General features: G+C 35.4%; 1 protein-coding gene across 8 annotated transcripts in view; it reads right to left on the minus strand.

The window, feature by feature from the left end:
* The window catches only part of PPP2R5C (protein phosphatase 2 regulatory subunit B'gamma), an 83,963-nt gene that overhangs the window by 16,736 nt on the left and 47,827 nt on the right, over positions 1–19,400 (minus strand). For 7 of the 8 annotated variants that reach the window (XM_075151077.1, XM_075151075.1, XM_075151082.1 and 4 more), the window contains 6 exons: positions 14,494–14,693; positions 6,743–6,853; positions 6,037–6,129; positions 5,810–5,940; positions 3,222–3,281; positions 1,313–1,421 (listed from right to left, as the gene is read on the minus strand). In XM_075151077.1, the coding sequence (XP_075007178.1) occupies positions 1,313–1,421; positions 3,222–3,281; positions 5,810–5,940; positions 6,037–6,129; positions 6,743–6,853; positions 14,494–14,693 (704 nt within the window). The remainder of the gene's footprint in view (positions 1–1,312; positions 1,422–3,221; positions 3,282–5,809; positions 5,941–6,036; positions 6,130–6,742; positions 6,854–14,493; positions 14,694–19,400) is intronic. The other variant, XM_075151078.1, reaches the window with a different exon arrangement.

Consider the following 19,400-nt stretch of genomic DNA (forward strand, 5'->3'; position numbering starts at 1 on the left):
GCTTGCTTCATGTATATCTGGATTTGGCAGCAAATCCTTCTGAATATCTGCCACTGTTTCAATGTGAATTTTTGTGGTTTTACTCTGGTGTTTCATACACAAAGCTCACTTGAAATGCCTTCCCATTTCATTCAGTAAGATATGTAAGAAAGGTATCCCTATGTCACTATCTTCTTTTTACTGATAGTAATGAGGAATGCAAATCACCTGAAGGTTTTGGAGAACATTTGTGAAGTAAGGGGAATAAAGACCAATCCATCTCAAGTAGGTAGAAGAAAAGGTGGTGATCACAGATGTCTGCACTAGTTGAGATTGTAAGAAAGGTCTGATTGGCTACACCCCAAAAGGTTATGTTCATACCATTAGAAAAAAAGAAAAAAAAAAATCTTTTGAAATGGGAGCCACTCTAGCCTACTACTTCAACAGGAACCGATGTGAGCCCCAGCAGGCAAGATCCAAAGCAAATGCTTATAAGCATCTTTAATTGCTAGAGAATTGTAATTATACAAATGGTGTTCTTAAAAATACAAGTTGTTAGTAATTTTATTTGAAGAAATGGTACTTGAAACTTGGAATACTTGAACTTACATAGAAAATGTTGAACTTTCAAATTATAAAAACAAAGCTGTGTAACAACCTCTGACCGACAAAATTTCAGTGTATCACAATAATATTGTGTTTTCTCTAACATTGTATGACTTCCCATTTCTCTAGGAATTCTGAGTGGAACTAAAACTCAGCAAAGGAAAGATATAACTGGCTTAAAAGCACAATACAACTCAGATGTTCCCTTTTTTTCTGTGTACTTCTAAAAAGATCTACTGAATTAAATAATGATATCCTAGTAAATGCCCAATTCCTTTCAAAACATCAACAGTTGTAAGAAACTGAATCCAACTGAAATTCTTCATGTAGTTTAGAAAAAGCTGTTTATAGATGACATTCATTAAAACCATACTTTTCTGCAATTTATGTATGTCTAAACATTACAGACAAGATAAACAAAAAATTCTGTATGTGGATAAATATCAAGAACTCTCACAATAATCAACTACTTCATGCGCTTCACCTATAAACACTACAGTGCTTTCAAAAAAGGTATTTATTTATTTATTTATACACACACTTTTTTTCCCCCCCCTCAACAAATGAAGCGTTATAGGTACATATATTAAATAATTTCCCCAAGGCTGCTTAGCAGGGAAATGTTGGAGCTTGGAATAGAATCGACACCAGAATAACTACAATCCCCCTGACCTCTCCAGGCAAACTTACTTTAACACTAGTATGAAAAGCATCGAACAAAACTTACCTGTGGATGGTAGACACTGAGTGATTTCACTTTGTGCAATGGTAACAAAACCTTCAATAGGAATATTTTGTGCTCCTCTTTCAATGGTAAGGCAAATCCATTAATAATGCTGCCAGGAAAAGAAATTTAAAAATCAAACCCAGAAATTATGCAAAACCTGTGCTACTGTAGAGGATATACCAAACCCCTTGTTTCCATCACAGGTTTTTTTGTGATCTCCTGGAGAAAATGATGCAACAGAAAAATTTACAAATTAAGCATGCACCAGAGACCATTTCATTTTTGATCCAGTTCTCTAAAGATTACAAATTAATAGAATAGTCAAATCAACCTCTGCCCATCCCTCATCCAAGTCTTTCACGGGTCCCAAATTCTTCTTCCAAACAACATATATGACTATACCTACACTTCAGATTCCAACTTTCACTATGAACTATTCACTATCAAACCTTTGAATACATATTTCTTCATGGAATACATCCTCTTCATGGAATTAAAGAATGAATCAGAGACTGGATGTAAAGAGATCAATCCAGGACAGCAGACAAGTCAAAACATGACTTCTGCTAAAATATTACTATTTCTGCAAGACCCTAGCATATAATCAAACAGCATCTCAACACATGACATCCCAGTTCCAGGTGAGTGCAGATGGCACCTTTACCTAAAAAACACAGTACTAGAACGTGTTTTGCGTTCATTCACTTTGCTAGCATTAACGTCAGCTAAAACATTCAGAATCCTATTGCCCATTTACTATTTTAAATCCTATTTTATTCATTCTAATGCTTTTCTCTTCGCTAACAAGGACAGAAGGCACCCAGGCAAAAGGAACCTGCCAAACTTACCTTAAAAAATTCGAAGTTACATATATTTCAGATCTCAGAAATCAGATGATGTCCCAGAATTAAAGCTTGCTAAATAACACTTGCTCACCCTTGCTGTGCAAGCTTAAAGTAATTTTCACTAGTAATGACTGCACAACTATTTTGAGGATATGAGGTTATTCCTCCTGAAGTCTCTCAGTGCATAATATCAAAACCCCATTTCTACGTTAACATTTCTATGGTGTTCTTGCCACAACTACCACATACTCGACAAATATACATTAACTTTTTTTTTTTAAAAAAGAAGTTTCTCCAAGATGTTTTAAGGGTTGTTAACGACAAAGAGGAGAATTATTATTGGGCAAGTTTGGCCTCGATTGAGTGTGAAGAAATTCTGCAATCCTGTCAAAAAAAAAGTGATTATCAGAAAAAACATAACCACATTAGTAGTTCCTACTGGAAATGTTCATTTGTCCAGTACTATATAGCGCTTAGCAAAGGAGAAGAATGAAATCCAGTACTTCAGCATGACATTCAACTCCTCTTTACTTCCGACCAGTCAAAACCCAGGAACCCAACCGAAAACTGTTACTCATAGGGAGCTCTATGTCAACAACATGCTGTGTGAAACTCCTCAATGGATTGGAAGAATAACCAATACAAAACAGTTACAGCTTGAAAGCCTCATTTAGCTACTAGAAATTTTGATTTGGAAGCCTGAGGGAAAGAAATACTTAACTTTTAAATCTGTAAAAGAAGAATTTTTGAATAAATTTCAACTAATTACATGTTATTTGTAGTTGCTTTACAACTAATATTAATTACAAGGATCCTAAGCTAGAAAATAAGATTTACAAAGCAAGATTTAAAAAAATTGTCACATCCCAAAATGTTGCTACAGGGTTCAAGTTCTTGCTGTGTTTCTGCAATCTTACACAAAACTTACTCTCTTTGTTACAGCTTTGCCACATGATATGAAGCTATTTTAACCTTCTCTCACAGCGTTCTGCAATCCTGAACCTGATTTTTAAAGTCTTCTCTGAAGACCAAGCGAGTTTAATTAAACAAAACCTACAACTTACCTTCCCAGTATTTCCAGTAATTCTGCTATGCCATTGTGATGTTCTGTTTCATAAATAAACCTAAATAAATGAAAATTTTTACTCCGTTACTGCTGAAGAGAGATACAACTCTAACACCAAGATCCCCATCTAACGTTACAGGTAGCCTTGACCTCCCAGGTTTTAGTCACTCAGTAAAAAGAAAACAGAAACACATAGTGGAAAAGAAACTTTGTGGAAACAAATCAATAGCACATTAAGCTGCTTTCAACGTTCACACTTGCTTGCTCTTTTCTCCCACATTTAACAAAGCAGCATGCACTTGAGCTTTTTCCAATAATCATATTCTATGCCATTTTAATAATGCAAAACTGAACATAACAAACAATGCTTTAAATATTAAAATAACACAACAGCATCTGGTATAATCAAATGCCATGACTCAACCTTCTATAGCGCATGCAAGCACAAGGTGTTCAAACAGTTACTACTTATGGATCTAAAAAGCTCTTTGGCATTACAGACTTCTGTGCATACAAAAGGCTCTGTAATAAACAGAGGAAGAAAAATTTTCCTGAATTTTCTTTTGATAGAGCACTGTCATTTACAAGACAATCACCTTTCCACCCTTATTCCCAATTGCCTGAGTGTAAACTTATTGAGAAAGTTCTATGCACAACTTCAGGTATTTTGCAAATAGTTATAAAAATTTACACTTATGAGAAAATAGTTCCGCTCATCAGAAAATATTTTTCTATTTGAAAGTTTGCCATAGACTGACATATTAACAGCTATTTTTAATCTAGAATTTTTGATGTGACTGTTTTTTCTCCTTAAAAAACCCTTTCCATATAATTCAGGACAACAATTCCAAGCAAAACTAAAGACAATGATACAAAAAGCTTTGGACTGAATTAACAGAAACATACCAGTTTAATAATTTTTATGAAAAATATATTTTACATTAGAAAAGAATAAGATTAATGTACTATCGGGACAGAATTTATGCAATTCTGGTCAATGACTAAAAGACAAATAAAGACCACACATTTCTTAGGTAAGCACAGTAACAAACTGGCAACTTGCAAAAAAAAGTATAAGAAAAGGAAATATTTTGAAGAATTCTACACATACTTTAAGAGCTTATCATGCACAATCCACTAATTCAAGACAGAAGTTGAAACAACTTTCCTCCCTGGTGCTCATATCCAGGAACACTAGTTTACATTTGGGTGCAAAATGTTTCAACTTCCAGCTCCTAAATATTATACAACTAAGTGAGGTTTTCTGGTTTTTTTTTTTACCCCCCCTACAACTTGGTACAGAAGGGTAGTCTCTACAGTGCAAATTATATAATCTCCCATATACATTTCAGATTGAAAACATATTTTTATACAAACTATTACAAAGTTGATCTAATGACTGGAACATTTCTTAGTTTTTCAAAAGCTGTGCACCAGAACTATCTGTGTTTGAAGACTTTGCTTCCATTATCCCTGAAAGTAAAGTGGAAGAAGTGGCCAATAAAAACACTGTTCAGAAGTGCATTATAATGCTGTCATACCATCTGGTTCAGATTCTACAAAGTTATGCATTTCAGAATTAATTTAATAAAATCTATGTGTGGGGGAAAAAAGTTTGCATCTTTCTTTGAAAGATACACCTGTACTTTTTCCTTAGGACATACTTACTGGCTCTTGACACATCCAGTCAAGAGCAGTTGTCTGCAGGACAATGAAGGCTTACTAATTATTTTAAAGTAGCCCCTCTGTATGTCTTCTAAAGGGTTACTTGTTACCATAGACAGGGAAGATAAGCTCCCTCTACAGCTGGTACTGCTGGGTGCCATTCATGAGATGGCACGGAATATGTGGCAGCTTTTTGCTATTTTCTTAAAGGGAGTAGCGTCATACATTCATTTTGGGATGAAAAGAACTGTAGCAGAGAAAAAGGGATGCAGGATGGAAGGAGTGTAAAACACAATTATTTGTAGAAAAGAGAAGCATACCAAAACTAAAAGAAAGGCACCATAATCTTGCATTTGCACTTGACATAATGGCAGCAAAACCACATGTCTAAAGACCTCTGGTAATACAGTGGATTAATTTTTCATCTTTACACTTTTAGTATCAGGGATACTACTACAGTTTGTTCTATGGCAATTAAAAAAATATTTCATGAGCCCTAAATGGTACATCTCTGTTCTGAGGAAAGAAAAGGCAGTAAATATGTTCCCTCAAGCAAATTTCAGCTCTCTCAGTCACTCTATTTGAGCCCAACTTCTGCATTATGAAGACCTACATTTTATTAAGGCATTACTGTAACACAAATACTACTAACCAATAAGAAAAGAAAGCCTCATAGATGAAGATACCAAACCACCTCCTGAATCACACACAAACTCAAATTTCCGCTGCTAAATTTACACTGTGCGCAAGACTACCCCAATTTAAATCTCCCTGACTGGTATAAATTATTGTTAGACATAGCAATATTGGGTATAAACTTACTAAGAACTAAAAAAATTGCTAGCAGTGTTTTGGGAGTATTTTTAGTTGTATACCACATGTGTATACCACATGCACCACAATACAAAGATATTGACATACCTATAAAATATATTATTAATTTGTTTCCGGATGTAAGCTCTTAGGCCTAAGAATTTCCCATATATTCTGTGAAGAGTTGTTTTAAGAAAATCTCTTTCACGAGGATCTTCACTGTCAAAGAGCTCTAAAAGCTGCGAAGAGGGAAAAGAAGAGATGCACTTTACTTGAATCTAATGCATTGTAAAATAATCTAGAGCTTCAAGTTAAAAATTCTTTTTTTACCTCACCTGTAATACAAACTTCTGATCAATGTATTTCTTAGCTATATTAGGTTGGAAATCTGGAGATTCTAAAAACCTTAAGAAAAATTCATAAACAAGCTGGAAAAAAAAAACCAACAAAAAATAGTATTAGTCTTTTAAACAAGGAACCATTTTATAAGCAGCACTTTACCAAAATTACTAATTAGTTGTTCAGAACTGCACTATATTTTTATTTATACACCACACAGTAAAAGCTTTGCTCTTGCTCTCCTGACAAAGTACAAGAACTTAAGGTTCTTTAAACTGCATTGAAATTCTGCTGAGCTGCATCACTAGATTTTACTCAAATGACATACAGTAAGCCAATATTCATCATGCCCAGAAGTACATGTTTTGAAAAATCTCTGTTCTCCTCTGTTTACCACGGCACCTCTGAAAGCTAGAGCTGTGCCAGAGTCAGATCAAAGCATTCATAGTGACAAACTGAAGCTCATTTAAAATGAAAGCAGTTACATCTGTACAGCAAGAAATGAGCCTTTAACCTCTAATATACTAACTGAATTTTTTTTTTCAAAGAATATCAGTTTACATTCAAGAAATACTTTAAGTATTGCAGAGAAATATAATTGACTTGAGATAAACACATAAACTAAACAATTTTGAGTCAATAAACAATGACTTTAATGTCAAAATTTTGTTAGACTATGACTTCCTAGTCTTCCTTAAATACCTGTAGATGAGGCCATGCAGCTTCTAAGGTTGGTTCATCTTCCTCTGGATCAAATTCTGCTCCCGTTGGATTGGAAGATGGTGGTAATGTTCGAAACATATTAACTGCAAACTGAAATCACATGTGCCTTTAAGAATTTTGAAACAAGTGAATGATTAAAAAGACTTCAAGGATGGTTTTGACTGAGAATTCTCTGCATGAACTATTGTAATTAATATTTGCAAAAATACAAGCTATATGAGTTTAAAAAATAATGAGGTACATTCATTCTTCTTTACAGATTTCTAACTTGAAGAACACTTCCACGCAGTACTCTTTAAAGCACAAACCTACTGTCAGGACATGTTTTATGAGGATATTGCTCTGATCTCTTTACAAAAAAATGTTTTAAAAGCCCAAGCAAATGTATAAAAATGTTTATACAAACATACTTTACAAGGCCTCGCAACAACCTGCAAAAGTGGAAGTCAGAAGCGGAGATGCAAAACAAAGATTACGCACAACTGTTCTCTGTAAAATATTATCAGTTTCACACCATGGGTATACACATGAAGAACCAAATTCCTCTCTCCCCCTTCTTAGTGGTATTTTGCTTAAACCACGTCCATCTACCTGACATCACAGGGGCATTGAGGGGGCAGAAATGCACATCCTAATCCTTTAATCTTTCACTTCATCTGAATTCTCAAACCCCTGAAAACCGTTCAGCATCCTCATGGAAGTGGAGCAGACTACAAAGATTAATTGCTTTTCAAGTTGATATATACACAGATAAGTTACTTTTGTGTTTTCAAATGCTTGTCTAGATGCACATTCATACTGTGTATGAACCAAAGTAGTACTCTTCACAAACCCATTCCCTGTCATATGGACAGAAAACTTTTCTACGAGGTCCTGTTCTAGGCAAAACAACCTCATCACTAAATGAATGTAGCTTGGATTTTTTTTAAATAAAAAAATATATAATCAGAAATACTCACATTTCTATCTATTTATACAATGCATATAATCGCAAAGTAAAACACATTTGTTGGCTGAAAAAAAAAATTACATGATTTTTGGGATAAATTTAGCACACATTCTCAAGAGTAACCTTACCTAGAATGGTGCAAAGATTTAAAAGATCTGCAGTATTCTAAATTCTCCTCCTGAAATGATAGCTAGCAAAGCCAGTTGACTTCTCTGTGGACAAGAAAGGAACAACTAGCTAGTCATTGAAATGTTTGTTCTCACACCCTGAGGAGTTAATGATTAAAACTTTACTGAGCAAGTTGGAGGGAACAGGTTTCTGTGCATGCCAGTTAAGAAAACCTGAAAAAGCCTTTATTTGTATATGCAAGACAGCTATGGCTGTCAGTATTAAAAAGAGACTAATTCCTCAATTCCACTCGTAATCCAGAGTATTAGGTAGGGCAGATGTCTGTAGGAGACAACCAAATTGCTGAGCAAGTAGAAAAACAATCTATTTAGCCACATAAGTGCACCCAATAGAGGCTTTCTTGTTCTATTTTGTTGCTCACTCATTCAAACCAGTACCAAGCAGTCTAAACTTATTTTTCTACAGAATAAAAAAAATAAAGATAAATTCAAATTAGTATGTGGTCCCAAACTGCCTCCACTACTTCAAAATGATCCTTTGAGACAAATGCCTCAGTCTCTCAGCAGCTTGAACACATTGCAGAAAGGATGAGAAGACTGTCAAATTAAAAAACATAGTGGTGTAGTGTCCTAAGCCTTCATAACGATTGAGTATATTAGGCTCCATAAAGAAATTATCTTCAAGTCTATTCCTATTTACAACACTAAAGTAAATTCTGCTTTCAAATACACAGATCATTTTGTGCTTTATAAAAATACTAAGATATTCTAAAGTAAATTTTAGTAGACATTTGCTCACAATGAGAATGATGGCTATGCTGAATGGAGATCTACATCCCGCACAAAACTGATTTATTAAATCAGCTGCAGCTTGCTGCATGGAGCTTCAGCAGAATGCATACATATACTCCGTTCTAAATATGTACCACAAGTACTGGTAAGAGTTAACCTATACATTGTTATTGATATTCTATTGCTGTAAGAGATTGGAGGTGTCTTTTTGAAGTATTTAGGGCAAAATCTGAGAATACATTTCTTAAGTCTGGCAAAGCAAGAGATAACAGGGCAGAGAAGCTGATTTGCCAGGAAAAAGAAAAATTCTTTACAAAAGGGTACATCACCAGGAGAAGCAGAAACATTTACAGAGCCTTTTCAAGAAAACTAATACTTGGCTCAGCAAACATGCCAGTACAGGGCATCTCCAGGACCAGCTAGGGGGAAAAAAAACAGAAAAGCTTACTCCATTGGAACTTGCACTGAACTGAATGTCTTATTTGAGGATGCAAAAGAACACTTCATTTACTTCATCAGCTGAAAGGTTCCTATGCTTTCAACAAGTGTATAATACAGCTCAGTTTAAGGAAAAAACCCTAAACCTTACAAGTTTGAGTTTACTTATAACGTAGCTATTCAGAATGCAAGGTCTACAATAGCATCAAAGCTTTCTTGCTGATGATTTGAAGATTACTTGAAAGCTCTGACAGATTAAGCTGTCTCAGTTTAAAGATGCTACTTCGCAGAGGAATGCATTCCACACATCTTTGGTGGGATTCTGGGAAGAGCAACGGAATGTTATGTTTCCCTCTTCACATTCTGACTTCTTCTCATTAACACCTCCATTTACAGTTTAAAATAATGCTGTGAATTACCTATTAACTGGCAGGGCTGAAGAGCATATGTATGTGCTGTCCTGCCATCTCACATCTGACAGATGGCAGAGCAGACAGTGGGAGGCAGTATCAAACTGCTAAATCTGCAAGAATTACATCATATTCCCATGAAGGAAAAGTCACGCTCATGCTCTGTTTTTCTTCAGAATATTTCTTCATTTCAGCAACTGAGATGTCTGATACAGACTAAGACTGGCACATCAGAGTAATTACTATTTCAGAGAATTAAAAATAAAGCTAAAATATCTTCTCCTTTTTAAAAGCATGGACATGAAGCAACTAACAACCTCCAACCTTTGTTTAAAAACATATGGTGAAAATTTACAATAATCAATGGTCTTCCAAGGAAACAAACCAAGGAAGCCTAGACTTGAAATTTAAAACTTGCTAAGGTTGTTAAGCAAATGGAAGAATAATCAGCCTCTTCTAGATGAGAAAGTCTCAGGCTCTCTCAATAAAGAAGAAAAGCAGGGTCATGTAAGTTGTTTGGTACAATGTTTTACATTTTTTAGAATATCAAATGGAAAGAGTTAAAACTCAAAACCAGAATAATTTGTTCCATGAGCAATGGAACCAATGAAGCCTGATTTGATCTGTTTTCTGTTTTATATCCTTGACCAACAGAACACAAAACTGCTCAAATCAACATGCAGCATCTCTCGGTGAAGGCACAAACTTGAAACTCTCTTGTCTATTAAGCCATTGAAATTTAGGAAAATTTACAATGAATTAATATCAGTGAAACCTTTACCTTTCTGTCAAATGGCTGATCTTTTTCCTAACGTCTCAGTCTTTTGCCCAAACAAGACACAAGCTGCAAAGCCTAACTTCTTCTAAGGACAAATTCCCACAGAAGTACCAAGTAAACATAGCATAATTTAAACACATCCCGTCCCCAGCCCCCCCTGCCACCGCCTTAGTTATGAAATTTGAGTCTTTACGAAAACTTGGCTAGTGTGCCAAAATTCTCTCTGTGCTGTTAGCACTGACAATACTTGACTCCAAAAGACATAACTTATGAGGACAGGAGAACAAAAAAGGAAAAGCAAACAACCTGCGTTTTTACTGCTTCACCAATATGTTTGCTGTAATGGTAGTTATGCACCCTGTTTTTCTGGTGGCCCATTTTGTATAACACTGAAGAATATTCTCAAGCAAATAAACATCAGAGATATCATTACACATTTTCTCCTCCCTTTTGTTGAGCAGCCTGAGTGAAGCCTGACATGAACAGCTCTGAATGACAAACTGTATAATCTGAAAGTCTGCGCCTTCTATATTCATATGAATAAAGCTATCCTAATAACTAAATAGAGCCACAAATACTACACTTCTATTCACAGTAACATCTCTTATTCTAGACTAAAGATCAGAGTAAGAAAAAACCAACCACAAAAAACCACACCCCCAAAACTCTCAAAGCGAAAAAATAAAAAATCAACCTCCCCATGTGTATAACTGAGTATGTAACTTCATTTGCACAATGCATGAAAAGTTGCCATGAAAACTGCTTCAGTTGCTGAAAATACGTAGTTATAAAATTAGATCTGTTCCTATATATTATCAGTTTTGAAAGTAGTATTAGCCTACATGCTTCACAAAAACGTTAATTTACCATCCACAAGTACTTCATCATGATCATCACTAAGGAAATTATTCTGAACACTACAGAAATAAGTAAGCCATATTTATACAAGCTTTTGATCTACTTCTTTCTCAGAACACTACAACCCTAGAGCTCCACATCCAGTACTGACCTAGCCTCCTCTCAGCTCTCTTCAATACCCTCTGGCTGGCTAGCTGGGGCAGTGAATATTCTTATTGATGTTCATTTTCATAGTCCCACTTAAAACAGATACAATCCAGATATGACCCATCCTTTCCTGAGATGGAAAGCAGCATTAATTTGGGTCTGTATTCTATATAGCTAGCAATTCTCACAAAGTTCTACAAAACTAATATCCTAAGTGTCTGTGGTTCTGACAAACTAGTGCAGAACAGAACATTCTCATAGAGCCCTGTTTTCTTCAGAAGTCAAGCTAACAAAAAAAGCATATATTCTTTTCTAAATAAGAATCTGTAACAGATGCTTTTGATCAAAAACAACCCCTAAATTTATCATTTACATTTACAAGACTTATTCAGACATTTGACTACATGCCTTATAGTTTTGAGAAGAGGTGAGTTCCTGCTCTGAGGCTAATCAATCCAACCTTACTATATTATACCTGAGAAATGGAACTTGTTATACAAGTGTTTAATAAAAACATTTCCTTTCCCATCATATCTTTGCTTACATATGTAAAAGGAATTTGAAGGACATACCAGCTGGCTCTTTGAGGAAGAAAGGGAAGAAACTCTTGGATCCACTCTAGAGAATAACATTAAATCCATTTTAGAAATTAATTTCTCTCCTATCTTTTGAAAAGAAGACTTATGATTAACGCTAAATAATTGAACTAAGCCACTAGATGAATATATAGCTTAAAGACAAGATCTTCCTATAAATTAGCCCAGGACACTTGAAGCAAAAGAAGGGTGAGGGTGGGGAGCATGTACATGACACAAGCACTAGAATTATAAAGAATAAAGAAGAACCAGATGATAAGGTAGATGCTTCTCTTGTCAGAGAGAGAGAAGATTTGAAGCTATTGAAAAGGAAAAATATTGTTTTATTATTATTAAACAGATAACTTGTGAAATTCATTGCCCTAAGTGTTTGCCCTAAATAATATGTTAACAAAACCAAACAAAGATTATACACACACACATATATATGCATGTGTATCTATGTATTCTCATACATAAATGAGTAACCTCCAAACTGTGAAGATGAACAGAATGGCATAGTAAAGTCCTAATTCCTATACCAATTACCAACTCCACAAACTTTCCAAAGCAAAACCACTCTCAAATCCAAGTATTTGATGATCACTCATAATTCTACTGAAAAAACTATTCCTTATTAATATAATTCAGTGGCAGTAGCAGCACACAACTTATCAATGTCTCTTGGAAGAGTCTTAAAGCATACAAAAAGACATTACATTTATTTTTCCTTAAAATCCACACAATCAACTCAAATCTACTGCTAGAACTTAGCAAAAGTACACCTCAACCTACAGGTACATGCCTGAAAGAAAGAAGCTGATAATACTACTGCAGGAGGAATACAGTTGTTTCAGAACAGATGACCAAAAGAAAATTCTTCCATAAAAGCAGCCTAAAAAAATTGCTATCCGAATTTAACCTCAAAATACTCGTCCAGGTGCCTTCACTAACAGTGTCTGTCATAGTGCTGTGTAAGTCCCATACAAGGAAACCCCTTTAGAACCTTGCACATAAAAAGCATTTTAAATTCACTGAAAGAGTTGTCAAACAGATGCCATGTGCTCCCAACAAAAACACTGGCCATTAAGATAGCAGCCAAATTCTGCACCAAGATTTATTAAACTGACAAGTGCAGACTTTATTACCATAACTTGCATCTGAAAGCAAAGAAAATATATATTCTCCTCAGCCAAATGTATTCTGGCCATAACTGTTTGGTGGAGGAAGATAATGCAGGCACATAAGGCAAGAGTTATGAAGTTATGGGCAGTTAAGACTTCTTACGCAGAGCAAACACGTATGTCTGACATATATATTCAAGAACTCATCGTGAACTCCATTTTACCTAAGTGAAATCTCAGCAAGCTTATTCTCTTTCATAACTCCCCTTTCATCTGTGTCAAGTATTCCAAAACAAGGAACAATTAGCAAAAAACAGAGATATAAATAAACTATCAAGACATGGGAAAAGCCATGACCCCACACATGTCCTCATTAACTATCCTCAATGCTTTGTGTACATGTCTGACATCTAGAGTTATACGTAATCCTCATATACTAAGAAGTTCTCATGAAAATACCTTCTTTATCAGTAAACACTTATGGCTGATTTAGATAACAAGCAATTTTCAGAACAAGCAACATCTTTCATACTATAAATCTTTAGAATCTTTGAAGAAGCTTCAAAGTCTCTGATTTGCAGGAAGACCTAAAAATTTGACTGAGTTCATATTTATGTTAAAGATGCACTGTTTTCTCATCCCCTTGAAAATTTACTCCAAGCTATAAAGTCTCGGGAAAAACCATCATGTCACACACAGTCAAGAGTTTCTTGTAGGCTTAGTAGTCAGCTATTTTAAAAGATGCTTTCTGTTCTCAGTCTATTGCACACAACAGCTATAGACTTCAACCCAACTGCTACTCCAGGCAACTAGTGTCTAGTCACCACAATGAGAGCTGAAAGACTCTCTTGTAGTTTCACGGTCTCCTCCTCTGGAGCGGATTTAGGCCTGACAGAAAAATAAACCATGTCTAGCTGGCTAGGATTTGGATAGTGAGCAGGGAGAAACAATGCAGGTCTGAATGGTTCACATAGCTTGTTCCAACAGAACCTTCATCTGCCATCCTGTGTACTAAGTAAGGTCTGACTCTCATTTTCACTTCTGAATATAGAATAAAATCAATCGCTGGTACTGAATGGGATTACGTAAGATTAAGTGTCAAGCTTGCACAGGTGATCTTAATTCTAACCTTCTAAATTTTTTCAAATTTTCAGTTTTTCAATCTATGTTTTTTCAACAACTAGATGTATTTAACTTTCCTCCCTATTTTTATAAACACTTATTCAAAAAAACATTTGCAGGGAAAAAAACCTCCCCCTTTTTTTTTAAATACAAGATTTCTTTTTTATCAACTTAAACTATAATTTCCTTCTGCTTCATATATGTGTCTAGTTTCTATCTTACAAAGAAGAGGAATCAACACTGGCAATGGGATTTAAAAGCACTGTTATATTACCATTTTGCAGATGTGCAAACATAGTTATCTTTTTTGAAGATTTCAGTAAGATTTCTTAAGATAAATCGATACAGCTGAAGAAGCAACTGTGAATTAAAAAAAATTCAAAATAGGTCTCACTGTTAAATCACTTACCATATGTACTACTTCAGGGTAAATAGGTTCTGTAATCACATTGCGATTGTGTGTGATATATTCTACCATTTCACTTAAAGCTGCTCGTTTTACTTCCTTCCACTTTAGGTCACTTAGTGGATCAGAAACAAAGTCAAAAAGTACACAACATTGTCGTAACTTCTGGATAAAAAGCTTTTCTTGATCAGCAGGAGGAACATCTGAAAAGTGAAAATAATTGGTTATAAATTATATTGTAGTGGACTTTACTCTTCTCCCCATTTTTACTTCCCAAGACACAGGCATAGCAGTGTTTAAGACTACAAGCAAGCTTTCTGAATCTTTAAACAACTTTCAGGAATATAATGGTCCAGAGTATGAACCCCAGTAAAATGCACTGTATGTGACAGGATGATTTAAAAAAATTGCAACAGTGATGCATACGTGCCTTTGCCAGAAATAGATACTACATGGAAAAAAATACATACTTGAAAAAATGCCTCAAGGAATTCCCCAAACAGCTCAGTTTGTGTAAAGAATATTATGCCACATTTGCAGAAATACTCTGTTTTTATTATTAGAAATAAATGGGTGGATCTTCAGTTTCAGCATTAGATTTAAGCCAGAGCCACTTTTTAAACCTGGGAGCTGCCACCTCACAAAGTCCATTTTTATACCAAGTGCCTCCTACAACACAACAGGCTGCAGTAACCACATCTAGGCACAGACCAACTATTCAAGTTTTTTTTAAAACTTCATTTACACAAGAAATATTTAAAGAAACTGGAGCAACACACTTAGGATCTTCAACTATTTGGTCAATTTGTAACACTATTTTGAGCTTTTGTTTCACATGTACAAGAGTTACGACTTGCATTATCAATCTATTTAAGCACTTGCAGGAGTCTGTCTGGTTAACTGTGGCCAGCACTGCAAAATTAAACAACGGCCTTTTAGACAAGACTCTACTTAATCACCAAGATGAATATAAGATATGAAAAAATTAACAGTAAATTTTAAAACAAATTGAGTAAATACCTCGTTTGATATTTACTCATTTACTCAGATGCAGCTGATAGAAAAAACTACTTTGATTTCTCTCTTTTGTGATACCTATTAAAAAATATTTCACAGGCTTCAGATATCCTGAGACCAGACTGCCTTATCTTCAATAACAAAGGGGGGGGGGGTTGGGGGTTGGAGAGAGACTATTTGTACTCTTTTGGTAACACTCCATAATTCATTGTCTGTATCATTGTTGTACAGACACTTAACCTTTTGAGACAAAAAAAAGACCTTTTGCCTTATACAGTCTTTGTGCAGTGGTATTTTTACTGTTTGACAAGGATACTTACGTTATGAAAAAATTTTAAAGTTTTTATCCCCCAATTTTCACTTCCTGTGCTTTACACCTTAATCCTCCCTGCTGATCCTCTGTAATTCATTATTTAGTGCTTGCATGTAAAGCTAAATTAGATTGCACAGTTCAAACTTCACACACAGAATCGATAAGCAAGTAAGGCAGCACTACTTTTGCCATCAGTATTTTCCAAAATAATGAATCCTCAAAAAATTAAAAATATGTACTCACATCGACATAAAACCACCAATTATAATTTGAAACTAAAGTAAGCCTAAATCACCAAGTCCAAATACAGATGTAGGAGTTTAAGTTTAGGTTACTGTTAAGAAAGAACTAACACTAGACCGCTGTTTATAAACATTCACTTGTTGACAAATTAAAATACCTCCTATGGCTAATATTCCAACAGTTATAAAACAGAAGTTATGCCTTTTAAATTCTACAGAGCTTTGGCCTCGATGCCACAAAATTCTGCATGTGCTTTATTTTTCGCTTAAGTAATCCCATGAGCAGTTAAAATGACTGATGCATGTGAAATTACAGATCACTATACACAGCAAAAACTTTCAGGATCAGGACCTTAACTTTCAATACTTAGGAAATACTACAGTAACTGGCCAGAGGTAAAGAAAGCAGTACCATATTTTGACAGCAGCAAAAATTCATGTCCAATTAAAATGGCCACGTAATTACAGCACTAAGCTTAAGACAAGAAATGTGAACACACCACAGAAAGCCTGCGTAAATTAACACCATAACACATTTTATGTTTCTGCATAATGACTTTTTTATTGTCAGATATGAACTGCTAAGACATTAATAGCATGTTAAAAACCAGCGGAAGACCAGATTGCCTTTGTAAATATTTCTGCAGTTTGCTCCTGCTTCTTCCAGTTGATGGCTTTTCTTTTTCCTTAGAGTATCATAAAATGCTAAATTTTCTTGAACACAAGCAGCAAGAGCTACCATCAAACAAAGGATTTCAAGCAATACTACTGAATACAAGCACACAGAACCTTATATATGCACGTACAACCTAATAAACTGAATGTCTGACAGACATCTACAGTCCAGTTGATTAGTTAAATACAGTAAGTTGCTTTCCTTTAAGTGCCTGACAAACTTCTCCTTAAGGTAACAAAAGCCAGAGTAGTTCCTCCCTTTTGCTTTCAAAAGTACTTTTGTTATAATAAACCTGGAGGACATACTTGGTTTAAAGCAGGTTGTAATTTTTTTTTTTTGAAGTTATATACACTGAATTGCTCTGAAGATTAATTCCAGAAAAAAAACTGTAAAGTAATAGCCCTGAAGAACATACAGAATAAAATATAGCATACATGAAAGAAACCACAACCAGTTACAGACTTCAGTGTCACCAAGACACCTGTGATAGTGAAGACTTCAAGAACTAGAAAGAAGGTGCTAAGGGACAGGTGTCCCTAAACAGAGCAACAACTTCCTGGCAAATAAACCAAAATTCCTGTCCAGTGTTGTGAACAAGTTGAGGGTACCTTAAGCCACACAAATTTTGTATCTGAATACACATGCTTTTGTCTATTTGGATTAAAAACTATAGCAATGAATAATTTCTCCCGGAAAAAGAGTATTTAATTGAGTAGTTTGCATACTGAAAGCCAGCCAAATTCATGACCTGAATGTAAAAAGTCTTGGATGTACCAAGTGGTTGGAGTGGTTACCTTTTCCCAATTAACTGTAAAAGGGAAAGTGGTTCAACCTGAAGCATAACAACACAATTTCACTTAGGGATACTGTGCTATGAATGTATAGCTCCACAAAATCCAAAGTCTAAATAGAGACTATAATCATACAACTAATGGACATACAATTACAGTGATTTACAGTGCACTAACCTGAAAGGATAGGAAGCATTAAAGCTGTAATTACTACTAATCTCGGAAGCTAAAGACTGACAACTAAGAGGGTCAAGAAACACCCTCATAAGGCAAGCCACCTCCCTTGCCATTTATTTTGAAGTGGCTTGACTATTTTAAGTACCTCAGTCATCCTTGTTATTCTAGCAGAGAGAGATGTTCTTTATACAGACTGAGAACCTCGCATATTTCTAAGGAACTGTGTTTTGTTTGTTTGGGTCGTCCCCCCCACCCCTTAAGAGTGTTCACCAATAGCTTTCAAGTGTCCAGACCTCAAATCTCTTGTGGTACTTGCCTAGGGTACTTGCCATCAAGTCAAGATCATCCCTACTTTTAAGGTTTGAAAGGTTGATTTGAGTACGACAGAAAACAGAAAGGTGGCTAAGCAGCTGACCTGAGGAGACTAATTTTTGTGCAAAGAACGTATGCACACCTGCAGAGCAACTCCGAGACGCCCCGAGAAGTCATTTTTCCTCGGTCACATGCCAGGGACTATCTGGCTACATTCTTTCAGTAAACTGCATGGCGACTTCTACATCACTTTCCACTTCAATTAAGCTATAACGCCCGACTTCCAACTGCTGAAGTTAACTGACATATTTGAAGAGAATGCCATTAGGTAAAAGCTTCCATAGTTGAGGAACTCTGGTGCTCCATTCCCCAATGACCACGGGAAGGCCATGGTTATTCAGAAGCTACCCCTTACAATTATTCCAAAACTGACATTTGGAATCATTCACTGAGCAATGTTTTTTTAAAACAACAACAACAACCACCACCAAAACAAAAACCAAACCAAACATATCCCCCCCCAATCAAAAAAAACCAAAACCATACACAACCCCCCCCCTTCCATTTGCTAGCCACTATTTACATCATTTTCACAGACATTGTTTCTGAACAGTAGCACTAGAATAATCTTAAAACTCTTCATGCAATCCAAACACTTATCCCTATCAGTAACCATACTTTAAATGAGTACTCTTTCTGGTCTCCTACTGGAACAGGAGCATAGTTTTTCAGAATCACAAAGAATTTCAGTCTTACATTTGGATTGGATGTCCAGCAATTCCTGCCACAGATTTACACAAATATTGTAATGGCATATTTTATGCCTAAATCAGCATTATTTATCCTACTGTCCTTTTTGTGAGACAGAAAAATACACTAGAAAAAATATCGAAAGAAGGTAGGTACTATGACAGCAAGGTAAGCCTCTGGGCCTGAGGGATCAGTTTTTTGTCTTGTTCAGGTTTTTCAGAGTTTCCTTCCTTCCAATCCCAGGATAACTGCCAGGATAACTGTTAGATCAATTTACACAAACAACCTACAGAGATGCAAGCTCTACCCCTTCTATTTTAACAGTATTGATACAGAAGTAACTATTCAGTTTAAAATCTTCAACATCATCTTATATTGTGGCCTTGCCACATAAACTTGCCTACAAGTATAAAATATGTTTCTTTCCACTGTATAATTGATACCAGCTGTGCTTTTATTATCAGACTAAATATACCAGTATCTCACTCTGTGAAAGTCAGTTCTTTCAGCCCATGTCTCAATTTGAAACAGCCAAGGAAAGACCAGGTACTTAGCTACTGACTGCAGAACACAGATGACTGGTTGTAAAAGCTTAAATTTAAACAGTTGACTTTGTATGAAAAGTGATTCCT

This window comes from Calonectris borealis, chromosome 5, assembly GCF_964195595.1.
Source record: "Calonectris borealis chromosome 5, bCalBor7.hap1.2, whole genome shotgun sequence".
Lineage (NCBI taxonomy): Eukaryota > Metazoa > Chordata > Aves > Procellariiformes > Procellariidae > Calonectris > Calonectris borealis.